Source organism: Phaenicophaeus curvirostris, chromosome 10 (assembly GCF_032191515.1).
Source record: "Phaenicophaeus curvirostris isolate KB17595 chromosome 10, BPBGC_Pcur_1.0, whole genome shotgun sequence".
NCBI classification, from domain to species: domain Eukaryota; kingdom Metazoa; phylum Chordata; class Aves; order Cuculiformes; family Cuculidae; genus Phaenicophaeus; species Phaenicophaeus curvirostris.
The window spans coordinates 4,144,906-4,162,480 of record NC_091401.1 but is presented as its reverse complement, the minus strand read 5'-3'; the positions used below and the strand labels follow the sequence as shown (position 1 = coordinate 4,162,480).

Here is a 17,575-nt window from a genome sequence, read left to right as displayed (position 1 = left end):
AGGCTGCCCAGGGAGTGGGTTGAGTCACCTTCCCTGGAGGGGTTTAAGGCACTGGTGGATGAGGTGCTGAGGGACATGGTTTAGTGATTGATGGGAATGGTTGGACTCGATGATCTGGTGGGTCTTTTCCAACCTGATGATTCTATGATTCTATGGGATGGCCCCACCTGCACTCCGATAGCCCAGCAGCTGAAGAGAAGGAGCTTCATGGTGTGGAGTGGAGCCGAACTGCGCTCTTGGGTGCTGGATGTTCCTGTGACACAGCTCTGTGTCTCTGTAATGCTTAGCCCTGCATACACATTGCCATCTCCTCTGGGACCTTTGGGCTTTGTCAAGCCTGTGCAGCTCTCCCTGCAAGTTCTGGGCCCTGGGTGATGGGAGCAGTCAGGTGACCTTCCTTGCTGTCCCCCTTCTCCTATACAAGCTTAACCTAGGAGTGATGGATTATCGATGTGTAAGATGTTCTCCAGCTGCTGAAAGAAACCCTCCACGTAGGATGATTCTGGAGAAGTTTGCTCCAGGAGAGACTGAGTAAGGTTGTTAAGTTCCCGTGGAAGTTACTTGCTCCCGTTTGGGAGCCTGCCCAGCTTTCCAAAGGAAACAAGCCTTATGTAATTATGCTTTGTCTTTTTGGAGAGTTCTTATCATGTAGCCTTTGAGCACATTGACTGGTTTCATCTGAGTCTGGGGAGTGGAGAGGGCTTGAATGTTTGTAGCAATGGCAGCAATCAGTGTCACCGTGAAGGTGAAGATGGCAGCGTGAGTGTGGCTCTGCCCTAGGCACACGCATGAGAGGTCAAGCTCCGGTGAATCTACAGCTCAGTGCAGTTCAGTGATCTTGCAGATACGGCTGTCCTGGAGGAATACCCTGTGCTGCACGCTGCCCAAGTCCCCGACCTCAGCGTGTTCCCATCAGTGCACGCTGCCACTGTCTCTGACATCAGTCCAAGGGTATTCAAGGAACCCTCCAAGGTGCTTTAATGCTCCCCCATCAACGTCACAGGAAAGAAATGTTTACGTCTGTGACCATTATTTTTTTTTTTTTACCTTTTAACATTTTTTTTAAAAGGCGACACACGCAAGCCGGGGTGTCATAGACACCGTGACTCCCTGGGAGAGAACGTCTGACTGCCGCTGGGCCCTGTGCCTGTTGTTGTTTATAAGCCTCTTGAACTATTCTTGCTACCCTTGGTGGCTGTGGAACCCCATGAGTGGTTTTACAGCCTGGGTGTTACTCCAGGGCCATTGGTGATCCTATATGCGTTACCTTTGATCACATGCTGTCCTGTCAGATTTTGCTCTGATGCAAGTCATCGTGTCTGCATGACTGTAGCATGGCCCCAATTAAAGTCAGTCGTACACTTTTTATTTCAAGGTACTTGGGAAATGTTCCCTGGAACGCTGTAAATCAAATGTTAATTACTATTAAAAAAAATATTAGTCCTATATCAAACCTCTGAGTAAACCCCTTATGGTTCATAATCTAATTTCAGTAAACGGATCAAGAGAACATGGGTTTCAAGACTGAGCCGAAAAGCATGCTGGCATTCAGAGGTGCTTTCCATGACTTGTCCTGCAGACGTCCAGCTGCCCTCCTGATCATAGAATCAGAATAACCAGGTTGGAAGAGACCCACCGGATCATCGAGTCCAACCATTCCCATCAATCACTAACCCATGTCCCTCAGCACCTCGTCCACCCGTGCCTTAAACCCCTCCAGGGAAGGTGACTCAACCCCCTCCCTGGGCAGCCTCTGCCAGTGCCCAATGACCCTTTCTGTGAAGAATTTTTTCCTGATGTCCAGCCTGAACCTCCCCTGGTGGAGCTTGAGGCCCCAGCTCTGCCCTTCCAAGAGAAGGGACACTTCTTGAGACTCAAGCCCTTGCCATTTAATTTTGATAGGGTGACGTGCCCTCTCTTTTCCTCTTTTTTTATTGATGCATCCTTGGTGGTGCTGGCAGGCCTGCAGGCACATGGGCCCATCCTTGCTCAGACTCCCAGCTCTGCAACAGACATTGGAAATGAAGTGGTGATTTCTCTGGTTTATTGTTACTGCTGAGAGAGAGAGAGATAAAACTGATGCCTCGTTTATTTACATTAAAATAAGGATCAGACTGGGACCAAGCTGCAGGAACAGAAAACTCCGCTTCAGTGCCAAACGTGCACATATTTCTGCCATACAGTTTGTACATAAAATTGAAACAATGAAGGGAAATATCTTTTATCCTGGTTTTCATTTTTATTTTAAAGCTAGGCAATGTGAACTCTAAAACGTACCACGCCACGAAGCCCACAATCCTTTCCAGCATATTACATGATGTGACAAGTTTATTACGCAGCCCTTCCCGTTGTGAGGAGAGATAACTTTGCTCCCATAAAGAAGATAGACTTGCTTGCGCCACGCGGATGGGGTTTGTTCTGTGGGTTTATGGCACATTTGAAGCCCTGAGAGCATCGCGCTTGTCTAAATGACAAGTGCACTATTTTGGCCCCAATTTAGGAAAGTAATTAGTGCCTGTTCTCACTCATTGAAATTAAAGCAGAAGGATCAATATAATGATTGTGTATTTTATGCAGTGGAAAAACGCTTATTAGAGTGGCTGTTTTTGTACCGTGTTATTACCCCTCTCTTTTGTGTCATATTTTGATGGATTCGCCTTAATTTCAGTTGTAATTTTCTTGGGTCAGGAACATTATCTCTGTTGGCTGTAATGTCCCATTCACCCTAATGACAGTGCTTTAAAAAAAACCTGAATTTACCCCTATGTACTGCAGAACATCTGGGACTGAGAAAGGAGGCAAGGGAAGCCACCATGCGACATCGCTTTTCATGCACTGTTTGTAACCAGGCAGGGTGGGAACACATGTCCCACTCCTTTGGAATCCCAGTTTGGGTGCTGTGTCCAGAGCTGAGCACTGGTTTGACAGCAGAGGTCTCGGACAAATGTGTGCTGGGGTTTGCACTGGAGCAGATGGAAACTTTCTCTGAGCATAATAGAGCAGCAGCCTCATGCACACGCGAGCGGAATACTTCATCAAAGACTATTAGCATGTGGGGGACAGTTTCCCCTGTCTATGGCTTGCTTTGAGATAGCTGGGTCCTCTCCAGTTGATGCCTGGTTTAGAGGCTTCTACTTAGCTAGGAAAGGATAGACAGACTACTGGGAGCATTTAAGTCCTTGAAAGGGCCTGGAAAATGGTTGGAAAGATAATCTGTGGGTATATCTGTGCGGGCAACTCCTGTAAGGAAGTCAGTAAGAGTTCCTCACGTCTCTGTCTTCATAGAACATCAGTTTGCTCAGGCAGAGATGCGTATCCTTTGGGATGGAGAGCAGTGTGCTAAGCTCCCTGGGAGCTGTCTTCTGCAGAGCTGTCTGGGATCTGGTGAGAATGTTCTCTATCTCAGGTATAAGGGATGATTCACCTTCTTCAGTGGTAAGGAGAGGAAGGAGGATCTCAGAGGGAACCAGCCATGTGTAAAGCTAGAGCTGCCTGTGTGTGGAGGGCTGTGCTTTTGTTATCCCTGTTGCATGTGTTTTTTTGTAAAATTTGATGCTTTCTCATCTCTGCAAAAACCCAACAATATAAAACGTCTCTTTAAAATGTGATGCACGAAACAGCCCAGGGTACTGTCTGGCTGGTGTTTTGCATCTCCAGCAGACATAAGTCATGATATGGTCTGAATTCCTACTAGGTCCTCTGCCAAAACTCAGGAAGAAGTGAATGGGGTAAAGAATATGTCTGAGAGCTCAGCAACCTCTCTGCAGGGACAGTAACAACATGACAGTAGTAATTGTATTATACACTTTAAAAAAACCATCCCTTTCTTTCTTTCTGTAGGCAGTTGGCCAAAAGTCTTGGGCAGGCTGGGGAGATTGAGCCGGAAACGGAAGGGATCCTGATGGAGTATGGTGTGGATTTTTCTGACTTTTCCCCTGAAGCCCTGGAATGTCTTCCCCAGAGCCTGCCCTGGGTTATTCCATCGGGAGAGCTGGCCAGAAGAAGAGATTTAAGGTAATGACAAAAAGCATGGTCTGACACTCCTTCTCGGGTTGGCGCAGAGATGTTGTGTTTTGTTTTGCTTTGCTTTGCTTTCATCACACTTTGATAAGGCACTTGACTTTGTTACGTGCACCATATTATGTGTTACCTGTGCTAGCAGGGAAAGAAACTGCTTTTGAAAGTACCTACAAACCTAAGAGATCTGTTATTTGGAGAAATATTTTGTGAGGCAATGAGACTTTTTCTCAAAAGAGCTATTGAAAACTAAAAATTTGGTGTTTGGCAACTAATCTAAAAGCTTTATGTTTTTGTCTGGAATATATTACGTATTTTAGTGGTAGTTTTATAGCAGAGATTTCTGACTGCCTGGCAGATCAAATGCTCTTGGACATTGTTACTTTGAAACTTAAGCGCAGGTAGAGACTGTCCTGCATTTTCCTGTCTAGTCTCAACATTTTTTTCTCTTCTGAAGAGTTGGTGTTGTGTCAAGTTTATGACAGCTCTTGACAAGGTTAGCAGCTAGCAAAGGCAGCCCTTCCCAGTAGCCTGGCAACTTTCTGCTGTCCACCTGCCTCACATTACCCACCCCTGTAACGTAGTGATGCTCCCACTAGCTTTTGGGATCTACGTGGTTTGTTGGGTGGTGAATGCTCTGATGTTGCTGGTCTGCTCAAAACTAGTGGATTTGCTGCACTTCCAAGTGCCAGATTTCAGAGATGTCTTTGCTAGAGAAGATTTAAAGACAACAGAAATTTGTTTAGAACCTCACTTTGCAATAAAGGAAGGTGCAAGAAATACAACCAATAAATTACTAAGGTGACACACTGTGTTCCACCTGCATCCTTGCTTATGCTGGAGCATCCTGTCTCACTTGGCAAATTCGTTGCTTTCTTGCATATTGCTGAGGTGAAACAGCCCCATGAGCCCAATTCCTCAGGTGCTGTGCTGGTACAAGCACCTGCATGTACATAGCAAGCTCCTCTCCCTCTTACTTTATTATTGGCATAGACGTTACCAATTTGAGTATGTAAGCTGATACACTGCAGTCATTTGTATCTGTACATGGACTCCAGATGTTACTTTGGACTTAATCCTGCACTGTAGCCTGTGACCTTCTCACTGCGTAAGCTTTGCTGGATTTCAGTTGTCATACAGTGGAATAATTCAGGAGAGAATGTCACTCCTGATAGACTAGTGGCAGCACTCAAATACCAAACCGAGACTGGAGCCTTCAATTGGCTTAAAAAAGCCCCACTGAAAGCTGCAGTTCAGAAGTCACTGGAAAGTGCTTGATTTTATATTCTTGACTACGTTTCTGTAGCATTCTCTTTTTTTTCTGACCGAGTTCTTTCAAGCAAATAAAGAGCTTGACTTGTCTCCAATCAGACAATCGGTTTTGGAAACAAATTCCAAGTGCGTTTCTTACTTTTATTGCTGAATTGTTGCACTGGGACTTATCAAGGTGATAACAGTTTTGCAGTTAAGCCGTTTAAATCCCTCTCTGCCCCTTCCCGACCACAGTGCGCACTACAAAGTAGATTTCCTTTTGATCCTCTCAAATATAAACATTTAACAGTCAAGGTTTTTAAGACAATTATTTGAGCTTTATTTACTAATCCTTTTAATGTCAACTGCCACACCGCTGACTAACTAGTCTGTGGGCTAAACACATACGGAGATAGCATGAGACTTCTAGTTATGGAAAGTAAAATACAGATGAGTCTTTTTGTTTCCTCAAAGGGAGGGGTTTGTCTGCTGTGATGGATTGACCCTGGCTGCATGCCAGGTGCCCACCAAAGCTGCTCTCACTCCCCTCCTCAGCTGGACAAAAGTTTGTAGGCTGAGATGCAGACAGGAAGGTTACTTGTTACCGTCATGGGCAAAACAGACTTGACTTGTGAAAATTAGTTTCATCTGTTACCTGTGAAATCAGACTAGTATAATGAACCAAATCTTAAAACATCTTCGCTCCACCCCTCCCTTCTCCCCAGGCTTAGCTTTACTCCCAGATCCTCTGCCTCCTCCCCATCAGCGGCACAGGGGAAAGGGAAATGGAGGTTGTGGTCAGTTCATTACATGTTGTCTCTGCCGCTCCTTCCTCCTCAGGGGGAGGACTCCTCACGTTCTTCTACTGCTCCAGTGTGGTGTCCTTTCCACGGGAGACAGTTCTCAATAAACTTCTCTGTGAGTGCTTCCGCTGGGCTGCAGTCCTTCTGGAACAGACTGTTGCAGTATGGATCTCCTGTGGGGCCACAAGGCTGGCAGACCTGTCCAGAATGGGGCTTCTCTCTCAACAGATCCTGCCAGGAGCTTCCTCCAGTGCAGGCTTCCCACAGGATCACAGCCTCTTCTGGATGCATCCACCTGCTCCAGCGTGAGGTCCTCCACGGGCTGCAGGTGGATATCTGTTGCCCTGTGGACTTCCATGGGTTGCAGGGGCACAGCCTGCCTCACCATGGACCACAGGGTAATCTCTGCTCTGGTGTCTGCAGTGCCTTGTCCCCCTCCTCCTTCACTGACTTTGGTGTCTGCAGAGCTGTTTCTCTCACATATTCTCACTCCTTCCTTGTGGCTGCAATTGCTGTTGTGAAGGGCTTCCCCCCGCACTTAAATATGTTATTCCAGAAGCGCTGCCACCATCACTGATGGGCTCACCCTTGGTGGCAGGTCCATTTTAGAGCCGTCTGGCACTGACTCTGTTGGACACAGGGGAAGCTTCCAGCAGTTTCTCACAGAAGCCACCCTGCTACCAAAACCTTGCCACTCAGAAAAAGATGAGTTTTGTTAGTAGGGTGAATCATAGCTGAGTGGAGTACTGCAGCTGGTGACCTGGCTGCTATCTCTTCTGGTCTCGCCCATCAGACTTTGAGAGACTGTTCTTGACAAGTCCCAAGGTAGTTTGGCTTTAACTTGGTGTTAATTATTAGCTTCTGTATTTTCAGCAATTAGTGTGTTGTGGTCTGCAGTGTCACTCAGAGAGCCAGTATGCCCTGGCCCAGGCTGGCATCCAGAGGAAGGCACCTGAACCTGGATATCTAGTCTGGATGCACATGGCAGTTGTGCCTTGTTTTCCAGGGGAGCTCATGCCGTGCTTAGCAGCACCTGGCTTGGTGGGTGCCCATCTTTGCTGTACTTTGTGCACGTTGAACTGTCAGGCTCCCCAGTTTACTGCATAGTACTCAGAGTACAATACAAGATAAATTACAGTGAAATAAAGACTCATCTTTTCTCCTGAAACAGCCATGTTAACACTTCTAAACAGCTAATCCTAATTCAGTTTACACATTGCCCACTTGACTAGAGTAAACCCATATTAGAGTTTGGCTTAAAGTACTTTAATCCCTAGTAAATCCTCTCCAGTTCTGTAATGCAGTGCTGTAAATTATGTAACGTCATGCATTAAGCTTTTGGGATTTGGAACCGAGACCTGCGCAAAGTCTTGGGTTTTCAGATGTTTTCCTCTTCCTGAGATAACTTTTCCTTGTTCACTTTCATCATGGGAAGTGACTCTTTCCTCTTCAAAAGGTAGCTTGTGTTCTGCTAACCAGTATCCTGAGTGTGGTCAGGTCTGTTTGTGAGTCAGGGTACACAGCGTGGAGGTGCAGGCTCTGTACTGGAAGTATTTGTGAGTGTGGTTTTAGAAGAAAGTGAGACAATGTGTTTCACCAAGCTGCTGAGGCAAGAGGAGGGAAGGATATTTTGTCCATGCCATCTTGTAAATGTGTTCCTTGATCTTCCTGCAAGTCTTTCAGTTTTACAGGAAGCCTGCTCTTGCCATGCATGGTCTGTTTGGATAGCAACTGTGATCTCACCTACATAGCCTGTGCGGAATTCCTTCCAAGAGATCTTTTTTCCCTCGGTTCTCCAGTAATGGCTCACAAAGAAAAGTTTACATAATATTTTAATATTGCTTAAGACAGAAAAGATCCAAACCTCATGGATGGCTTTGAAATCTTTTAGCTGATTTAAATTTCTGCCCTGCTACTAGTGCACAGGTTTGCCATGGGCATCTGCTTTTTAATTGCATGGGTTTATCTGTTTGTAAAATTAGGCAAGTCTTTCATGGGTGCTCCTAGATTACTTGTTTGTAAAGAGCACCAAAAACTTCTAATGAAAAGCACTAGGCAAGTGTTGGGTATTGGCATTTCATACTGCAGTTGTATTTTATAGAGAGCACGAAGCTTCATAAAATATCACAGTAGTGCAGTTGAGGAAACTGCCCTTCCAGAGAGTTTAAATGTGATGCTACAGATAGCATTCTCATTTTGTGATTTGGGTTGACTGGTATTGGTATTTTCTTGTTAGAAGTTTGAGAAGTGTTTGGTTTCTGCTTTTAGAGAAACATTGGAGGATTAGTGTCATAGAGACAAATCTTCATGGGTGCAAAGTTTCAAACGTTTTCAGGTCTTTTCCAGTGTTTCAACAGGTAATTTTTGTTTCCTTGTTTGCTTTGATTTGCACTTAGTGTTTCAATAGTGTGGGACAAAATATAGCCCTGAACAGGAGAGGGATCAGGGCTAAGGAGGAAATGCAAATTTCAGAGGAGTGTGCAGGAGACGGGGGCTGGAGGAAGAGGTCATTTGAAGAGGTGTAGCCAGGAATCTAAGAAACCCAAAATTTATTTCTAAGACTCGTTCCAAATGTTTCTAATTTCATTCATATCTTTTTGTTTCCTTTACTGCTTAACTGGGACAAGAAACTAAAGCCAGGAAAGTCCGATCATAGTGGGAAACAAAAACCTAAATATTGGAGAGAGAAGAAAGGCCGTTCTTTGCAAAGCAGTTCTGCCTTTTGCTTGTCTCCCATTGTTGGTGTTACTGTGGAAAATGTATAACATCACTCTTTTGGAAAGCGCTAGAGCCTGTTCAAGTAGAGATGGTTTATATAGTCTAACATGGAAGAACTTTCAGATATCTATTTCTTTACCATTTGCCTAATAATAAGTGAGCCTGTTGACCTCCGCTGGACTATTACAAATGTGAAACTTGGCACTCAAAATTGCTTGCTCTAGATTTTCCAGTTGCTTTCTCTTTTTCCATTTGATGTCATCCTGCCAACTAGTGATTTTATTATTATAAACAGGACATTGTATTCACTTTTAAGAAGAAATATGAAGCTGAAGGTAAAATTACAAACTGCAGTTTCTCAGCTGGCAAAATACAAAACAATGAGCTAAAAATACTGAGCAGAGAAAGGGTGCTGTGGCAAGAAACTCTGAAATATCTACAAGATGGATGTTGTCTGAGAAGCAGAAACGGACTGACTTCAACTGAGCAGCTCATAACTCCTGAGAATCACCAAATGGTTGAGGTTGGAAGGCACCTCTGGAGGTCATCTATTCCATCACCCTTGCTCAAAGCAGGGTCAATGAAAGCAGGCTGCTCAGGGCGTTGGTAGTTCGGGGTTTGGAGATCTCCAAATATGGAGATGCCACAACTGCCTGAGGAACACATTCTGGGGTTCAATTGCCCCTACAGTGGAAATGTGGGTATTTTTACCTTTAAATGCAACCTCCTGTATTTCGTGTCCATTGCTTCTTGTCTGGTTGCTGGGTACTACTGAGAGGAGTCTAGCTCTGTCTTCTTTACTTGCTACCATCAGGTATGTTTTCACATTGATAAGCTCTCCTTGCCTGAGCCTTCTCTTCTCAAAGCTGAACAGTTCCAGCTCTCTCAGCCAATTCCTTCACCATCATTGAGGCCCTTCAGCAAACTTGCACCCGTATGTTGATGTCTGCCTGGTGCTGGGGAGCCCAGAACTGGAGAGAGAACTCCAACTGTGCTCTCACCAGTGCCAACTAGAGCAGAAGGACTGAAGGACTGCATCTCTTGACCTGCTGGCAACACTTTTCCTGTGCTACAATAGCACGTTGTTGGTTCATATTCAGCTTGTCCATCAGGATCCCAGGTCCTTTTCTGCCAAGCTTCTGTCCAGCTGGTTGATCCCCAGCATGTACTGGTGCATGAGGTTATTCTTCCTTATGTGCAGGACTTTGCATTTTACTTTAGAGCTTCTTGAGATTCCCATCAGCCCGTTTCTCTGCTGAGGTTCCTCTGAATTACAGCATAATCGTCCATTCTTTCCATGAGGCTACAGGGCCTGGAGGCCATCAGACAGGGGACTGTAAGGATCCACTGCACTGCCAGGAGACAAGACTCACTCACTTCTCTCGCAGGGCAGAGTTAATGAATTTGCTTTTTTGCAGGCAAAGAGCTCTAATGCAACGAAGCTTTCTGTTTCAGCATGTGATCTCAATTGCAACTGACCTGAAGCTATCCAGGTTATTGAAGGCTAAATTGTAATTTTGGCTGCTCATTCAGAAATGCAGCATCCTCCCTTGGGTCGATAAGGGGAGGAGTGGAGGTGCTCTGCTGTGTCTCTCTGTCCCCCGTGGAGGGAAGTTGTGTAGCACTGTTGGTAACTGGAAAGCGTTGGCAGCGGGACAGTGTCTGCACTCCAGTTCTGCCTTCCATTACTTTCTTTCTTGGGGAGTGTTGTAGGTGGTAACGGGGATTATCAGTGCTTATAGTAAAGGTTTGACAGCATGCTCTTTGCTGTAGGTGCCTGAGGAGGTTATCAGCTGATAAAATTAGAGGTGGTGGTAAAAATGACAGCCTTGAGCTGTGCGAGGGGTGTTGGAGGAAAACAATCAGCCTCTGAAACAGATGCCTCTACTAGGCAGGTGGACAACTTTAGTTAGAAATGAGTGCAAGTCAGATAAAACATCATTAAACAGCTTGTTTCCTGGAGATTTTCCACTACAAAAAGCTGGTGTTATGTAGAGCAAGACTTACTCGGCTATAATAGGATATGTAAAAATGCTCTGGTTTCTGATGGAAACTGAGAAATGACTTGTTTAGCAAGTGTATAAGCAACATTGCTACAGACCTGACTGTTATCTTGGCGTGGAGTGGAGACACAATCATGGCCAGATTATGATCTCTGCCCTTTTACTGAGCTGTTTTGAGACTAATTTAATGTTCTCCATAGGGAGATACAAGGTGTAGGAAGGATTACTCAGGGCTATCTAAGGATATCAGATCTAGTCCCTCTCTAAGAGGATTGATTCCAGAAGATGATGATGATATCTGTATCTGCTCTGGATACTTCTGCTGTCCAGGCAGTCTGTGGAATGGTACCCTTCTTGGATCAGTGAGGAGAGCTCACATTAGCTCCATCCTGACCCATTAGCTGAGTAAGTGAAACTCTGAATGAATATGGTGCTGCTGTCAGAGGGATGTGATTCAGCTCCTTGTTTTTGGTTGGCTTCTTTGGGTCTTCCTCTATGTTTTCATAACATTTTCTACTACACTATGGCTACGGCAGTTGTGGTGACACTGTTTTGTACAAAATGATGCATGGTCTTTGCTCTCAGATGCTGTTGTTACCAGTGGCTGGTGTACACAGACACGCTGGCATCTTCACTGTTGTTATTCCTTACAGGAAGGCAGATGTGGTCGTTGGAAGTGAAGCTTCAAGCGGAATGAGTGGTGTGTAGTTGGACAGGGTTATTGTGTTCTGATCTTGTAGGCCATCAAAACAAAGCTTACTAAGAATCTGTTTAGCTGTGAAAAACAGTAATAACTTATGTGATTACATTGTTATACATACAGTCTTGTTCCTGCCTGCCTGTTTTACGGAGAGAATAACAGAGGGAGACGAGGATAAAAATCTTAAGTCAATTTGAGAATGTGTCCGTTTTTTACTGAATTCCAGTGGACCACAAGGTGGGCTTTTGAGCAGAAGAAAGTACCCTCTCCTCTCATGTTTATATATGTTAAGTGGCCTAGTTTAAGCGTGCCAAATACTACTACTTTCCTTGATATCACAGTGCTTTACTGGTGCCCTTCTCTCACTACAGGTCACGTAGCACGTGAGGAGATAGGAGATGAAGGATCCAAGTCCTAGTGTCAACCCAAGTCTCTGTGTCTCATACTGTTGATGAAGAAACCCAGAACTTCTTCAGTAGACGAGTCAGTGTATCCCTGCTGTGGTATTTCAGGGCTGGTCGTTACAGAGAATAATATTTTCCTCATGGCTCCGTTCTGATGGAGTGGTCTGAAGCATGCTTTGACTTGTCCATCTGCCATGAGGTTTTTGGGTAGTTGGACCTAGTTCCCAGGTTTATTGTTAGATCCTCACTCTCAAAAAATCATAATACAGATGGCACACATGCAGGTGTGTGAGGCAGGGTTGTACTGGAGGTATCACTGCGTGGATTAGAAGTGGAGCAGTCCAGAAAAGACTAACAGAAATATTCTGTGAGATGAGGAATTGATTTACAAGAAAGGATTAACTGTTCGATGTGTGTTTGCCAACACTGAAAGCAGAAGTTTGTGAAAGATATAGTAGTTGATAGATAAAATATGTGGACCAAAATGAAAAAAAAAAAAAGGAATAATTTAAGGTGGTGAGAGGATAGAAAGGGGTGTTATGAGGACAAGTAAGGTAAAACAAAGAGGAAACCTTTCCTGTCTGACCTAAAATAGACTGTAGCATAGACTGCTGAAGAAAGTATTGGAAACTCCATCACTGAAGATGTTTAAAACTATACTGGAGAAAGTCCTTGCAATTGTATCATCATGAGTAGTCCAGCTCTGACCTATGGAGGTCGGATGACCTAATGTCTCTTCCATTTCTAGCTCTGTGCGTCTATGAATAAAGTAATTTATATAATGCAAGTGCTTTTTTAATTATACTCCACCTTCTTGCGTGGGATAGTGGTGGTGCAGAGACCTCATTATATTTGTGGCACAATTACAGCGTGACTTGTAGGAAATACTGCTCGTACTTGGTCTCTCAGAGGCTCTGGTCTTGTTTATATATGTATGTTGGCTTTTCAAGCCCTTTAGTTATGTTACAAGACTGCAGTGCTCTTTTTTCTTCCTCCTTCTTACTTGGAGGCCATTAAAATATAGAAGGAATAATTGATTCTGATTCGGCAATCCAGTGAGCAGTTCTTGGTGAAGTATAAATATATATTGTTGTAGCTGTATAACACCTCAGGATTCATTGTCAGCCGCTCTCTTGGACCATGGTCTGTTTTCTGAACCAGAACAGGACATTAGCTAAAACATAAACACAGAGAAATTAAATAGAACATTGTGGGCTTGATGTAGAAAGTTGAGCTTTCAATGCATTTTATGCTGTGCTGGATTTTTGTGGGGCTTATAACAATTTGTGTTTGGAGGGGGGCAGTTTTTGCTTCAATTATTTTATAATTTTGGTTCATTTTGAAATTTATGCACCATGCAAAAAGACTTCTGTGATGTGTCAGCTGTCTTTGTCGGTGTGTTACAGGGCATTCAGAGTGCCATCAGGGATTTGTCAGGGTAATTCTATCGCATGCATATTTTAAAAATATATTCCTTTTAAGAATCTGTCTTGGAAGCAGCCACTCTGGGTGCTAGCTAAAATCTGCCAGCGTCAAGTGTGACAAATGTGGTAGTCACTACACATAATAGATGTCTTTAGGAGTGGGATGTTGAAGTCTCTTAAGATGTTCAGGCACTGATTGTTCCCTGAAATTTCTCTCGGAGAAAGAGTACTTCATCCCCGTTTGAGTGATGAGCATCAGTGGAATTGGTCCCATGCTCATTGACACTTTATAACCAACCTGTGCAGTTACCGTGCTGGAGTTGGGCTTACTTGTGATTGAAGAACGAGATTGATTTTTGTGGTTGCCATAACAATAGGACTGTTGTGTGAAAAATGCTAGTAGTATTCACTGGAGTGAGTTGACAGCTCTAGGATGCCTGTTCCCAAATTGAAACAACTGTTTCCAGCTCTGAGAAATGATGTCTGTTTAACTTTTCCAAGATGGAGCTCAGCAGGGTCTTAGAAATGACCTGAAGAGCTTGAAGATTCTAAGAGTGCCTTTGCTGTGCCTAATTTTAAAATGCCAGCTTTGAGCTGAAGTTAATAAGGGTAAACCAGGAGGCTGAGCTTTCACTCCCACCAGGCTATTGTATGTACTCACAAAGTGGAGAGAACAGGACAATCTAAAGAGTCCCTAAAAGAATGTAAATGCATTGCAAGTGTCTAGACATGCAGTCATTCGCACTGTAAATGTCTTAGCACTGACATACTCCATTTTAAAGGCTTATACTACTGAAACTTTAATAAACAAAGTGATGGTCATCACTGTCTCACCTCCAGCTGCAGCAGTCTGGTCTTTGGAAATGGGCTAATGCTTCCATAAAAGATTCAGCTTGGTGGTTCAGGGGCTGTTAGATGACTAGAGAGACTCTGGGCTGTGAGCTCTGGGCCTGGGCAGGGCAGGATGGCCAGAGTGGGTGGGCACCGAGCTGCTCGAATATTCAGTTGTGCAATGTATGTATGCTGGGAATTCGCAGGTGCCAGGTTTTGGCCACCTTTTCCAGGCTAGCGGGTGCCGTGGCTTCTGGTGTGTTCTTTGTTCTCTTTTGTAGTTGTTTTGGATGTGTTGGTTTTCATGAATCATAGAATCACCAGGTTGGAAGAGACCCACCGGATCATCGAGTCCAACCGTTCCCACCAATCTCTAAACCATGCCCCTCAGTACCTCATCCACCCACACCTTAAACACCTCTAGGGAAGGCGACCAGCAAACAGGAGACTGCTCCAGTCTGAAAGTTGCCCTTGGTAGAGAGTCAGGGTGAGGAGGTAAGTAAGGTAGTTAAGTTCAGGCATCTAGATTCTATCGGCTTCCTGAGAAGGGGAAGTGGAGAGAGAGGTGCTGATCTCTTCTCCCTGGTATCCGGTGATAGAACGCATGGGAATGGTTCAAAGCTGCACTAAGGGATGTTTAGACTTTAGGAAGCGTTTCTTTACCAAGAGGATGGTCAAGCACTGGAGCAGGTTCCCTAGAGAGTTGGTTTATGACCCACGCCTGTCGGTGCTTAAGAAGCATTTACACAACACGCTTAAAAATGTGCTTTGACTTGGTAAACACTAAATTGTTCAGGTAGTTGGATTAGATGGTCATTGTTGGTCCCTTCCAACGGAAATAGTATATTCTAGACTGTTCTGTTCTAAGCCCTGTGCCTGGGTTTCCTGTTGGGAGACCTTTGGTGATTCCCTGCTCAGCCCCTTCCTTCGGTGCTCTGGATTGCTTGCAGAGGTGCCCATCATTCTCTTTCTCTCTCTTGAGACTTGGCAGTTTAAATTCTGTCCATGACCTCAGTCATGAGCAGTCCAAGTTCAGGCAAATGGCAAAGTTGGGGCTTCAGTCTGAGTGACTTGAGTTGGTGGTGGCTGCAGCTGGGGCCAGGAGGGGTGGAGATCTGTGACACACAGGAGAGTGGACTCGATTAGGTTGCCCATCTGACTTGTGCTCACAGTGCCTGCGACGTCATTCCTCCATCCTCTGCTTTCCCTGGTTCCCGAGTAGCTGGTTCATACTTGCTTCTTTAGGACTCTGCTTCCTCTGAATGGTAACTTCAGCTGGCAAGGACAACATCTGGCATCATCAAGGGTTTTCTGATGTGAGTACATGCAGTTCCCTGAACTGTTCTTTCTTCATGGTTGTTGGCGTTTGTTAGAGCGGTAAAAATCTGAGCTCTGTGTCTCCACTGGCAGGTTGACTCATCTGTGTGCTGCTGGCTGGGAAGACCATCCAGTTGCGCTAGGAGGATCTTCATAGCTGCAGGGTGCTTCGTAGCTGCAGGTTGCCTACTGTGTACAAACTGGTGCTTTTGGCCAATAGCAGCACCAAGCTGCTTTTACAGAAAATCACACTGGCAATGACCAAACTTTGCCCAGTAACTATCTATGCCAGAAACCTTCCCTCAGGGTTCAAGCCTGAGTCTGTGGCTTACAAATGCAATGCTTCATCTTGATCCAAGTAGCCTTCCGCTTGAGTGAGGATGGAACCCTGACCACTGGGATTTGTAATCTCCTTGTGTCGTAGGTGTTTGTCCTATGGCTAAACTAACTGATATGTTGAATTCTGAACAGTTTAGCTGGCAAAAATTGATACATTGCACCAAACCTTGCAGCACCAACTGTGTAGTGTTTTCTCTGCTGATTCTTGCAAATACTTTTGCGTAGATGTACGTATTTGCACAAAGAAAAACAAACTGCTGTTGCAGTCCTGTGATCTGTGAACGTTCTAATTACCGTGATGGTAATTCCAGCTCACCAACAGACTGCTTATCTTACCTCTGCTGCTGCATTAGCCATTTATTTTAGGTTCTGTAAAAGGTAAATAGACTAACTGCTCTGCAGATATGCTTGTCCACTCTGATTAGTCTTCCTTAAGCTGTGCAAAGAGAAACTACACTTAATTAGCTTTCCTTAAATTAGAATTGATATACCACCCTGTCTATGTTGACACCGTCATTACTGTCTAATAAACTAAGTGCTCTATTCTGCGATTTTTTTTCCCAGGTGGTTGATTTGTTAGATGGCAGACAGGGCCAGCACGCAAGCTTTGGCTGTAGCGGTGCTGTTGTCACTGCCTCGAGGCACGAGGTGGCTGGGGCAGCGTTCCTGGGCACTGCCTGGGGCTGGCAGGGTCTGAGCACTCTGTGTGGCATGTGCTTTCCTGATGCGTGCTTGCAGCTCCACCACATTCCCTGGGACCTGTTCCCTGGATCCTCCATAACTCTTGCAGATATTGCTTTGCTCCGGTGCACAAAACCTCTTGCTATGAGGAGGAGGGAAAAAGGGTTTTATTCTTCCATTGACAGAAACTCCATACCAGGACAGGTTCACTTTAATGAAAACCTACATTAAACGTTATGTTTTAGGCAAAGAGGCTCTTCTAAAAAGTAGAAGTTTCCACACTGAAATGTTTGGTTTTATTCAGTGTTGGGGGTTTCTTAAAGGCACATGTTTATCCCTCGTCCTTTCCAGCACGAAGACCAGAAAATCTCTTAACTCAGTGTGTGTCTCTATCTCTTAAACTGGTTTTTGTTTAACTAGCCAAGTTGTGTGGGTGTTGGAACAAGTGGACTTGGAACATCTCATTACTTTTACAAAGTTTGTTTTGACAATTTGAAATTAATAAACCAGATTTTTATTAGCTGTAATGACAATGAGAGATGGCTCCTTCAAGGCTCTTAAAAAAGGGGGAGAGGGAGATGATCAAGCTCCTTAACCCACAAGGTCACCTTGGCAGCCCTCCAGAGCTGGAGACAATCGCCAAGTTGTATTTACCTGTGGCCAGTGCAAATGTGCATGCTTGTAGCTGGGCTATTTCCTTGTGCTTAAGCAATGTCTTTGCTAGCAGGTGCATTAAAAGTACTGTTGCCTTGAGATTTAGACATACAACTCACTGCAGGTTGGTTTTGTTATTGTTTGCAGTCAGAAATGTGGTCTGATCTCTCTTGAGATCCTCAGTGGCACAGCCTTTGGGTTATCATACAGCCGGCCAGAATGGTCAGGAGTGAAATCTGATGATTCCTTCCTCTTTGTACAGTGGACTTGCCACACAACTGGGAGCACTGTTATTTCTTTATTCAGGTGGTTTTTGTCAGCTGCCTCCAGGGTCCTCCCTGGGCTGGTATGGGTGCCAAGGGAGGGGACAGCTTGGGCAGCAGCAGTCAGGCTGCGCTACCCACACCCAGCCCTTCCTCTCCTTGCTTCTTTG

At 44.8% G+C, this 17,575-nt stretch overlaps 1 protein-coding gene across 2 annotated transcripts in view; it reads left to right on the top strand.

Annotated features, from left to right (window-relative positions):
• DIS3L2 (DIS3 like 3'-5' exoribonuclease 2) overlaps positions 1-17,575 on the top strand; it is a 196,152-nt gene that overhangs the window by 79,448 nt on the left and 99,129 nt on the right. For both annotated transcript variants that reach the window (XM_069864890.1, XM_069864891.1), the window contains exon 10: positions 3,841-4,014. In XM_069864890.1, coding sequence (XP_069720991.1) covers positions 3,841-4,014 — 174 coding nt within the window. The remainder of the gene's footprint in view (positions 1-3,840; positions 4,015-17,575) is intronic.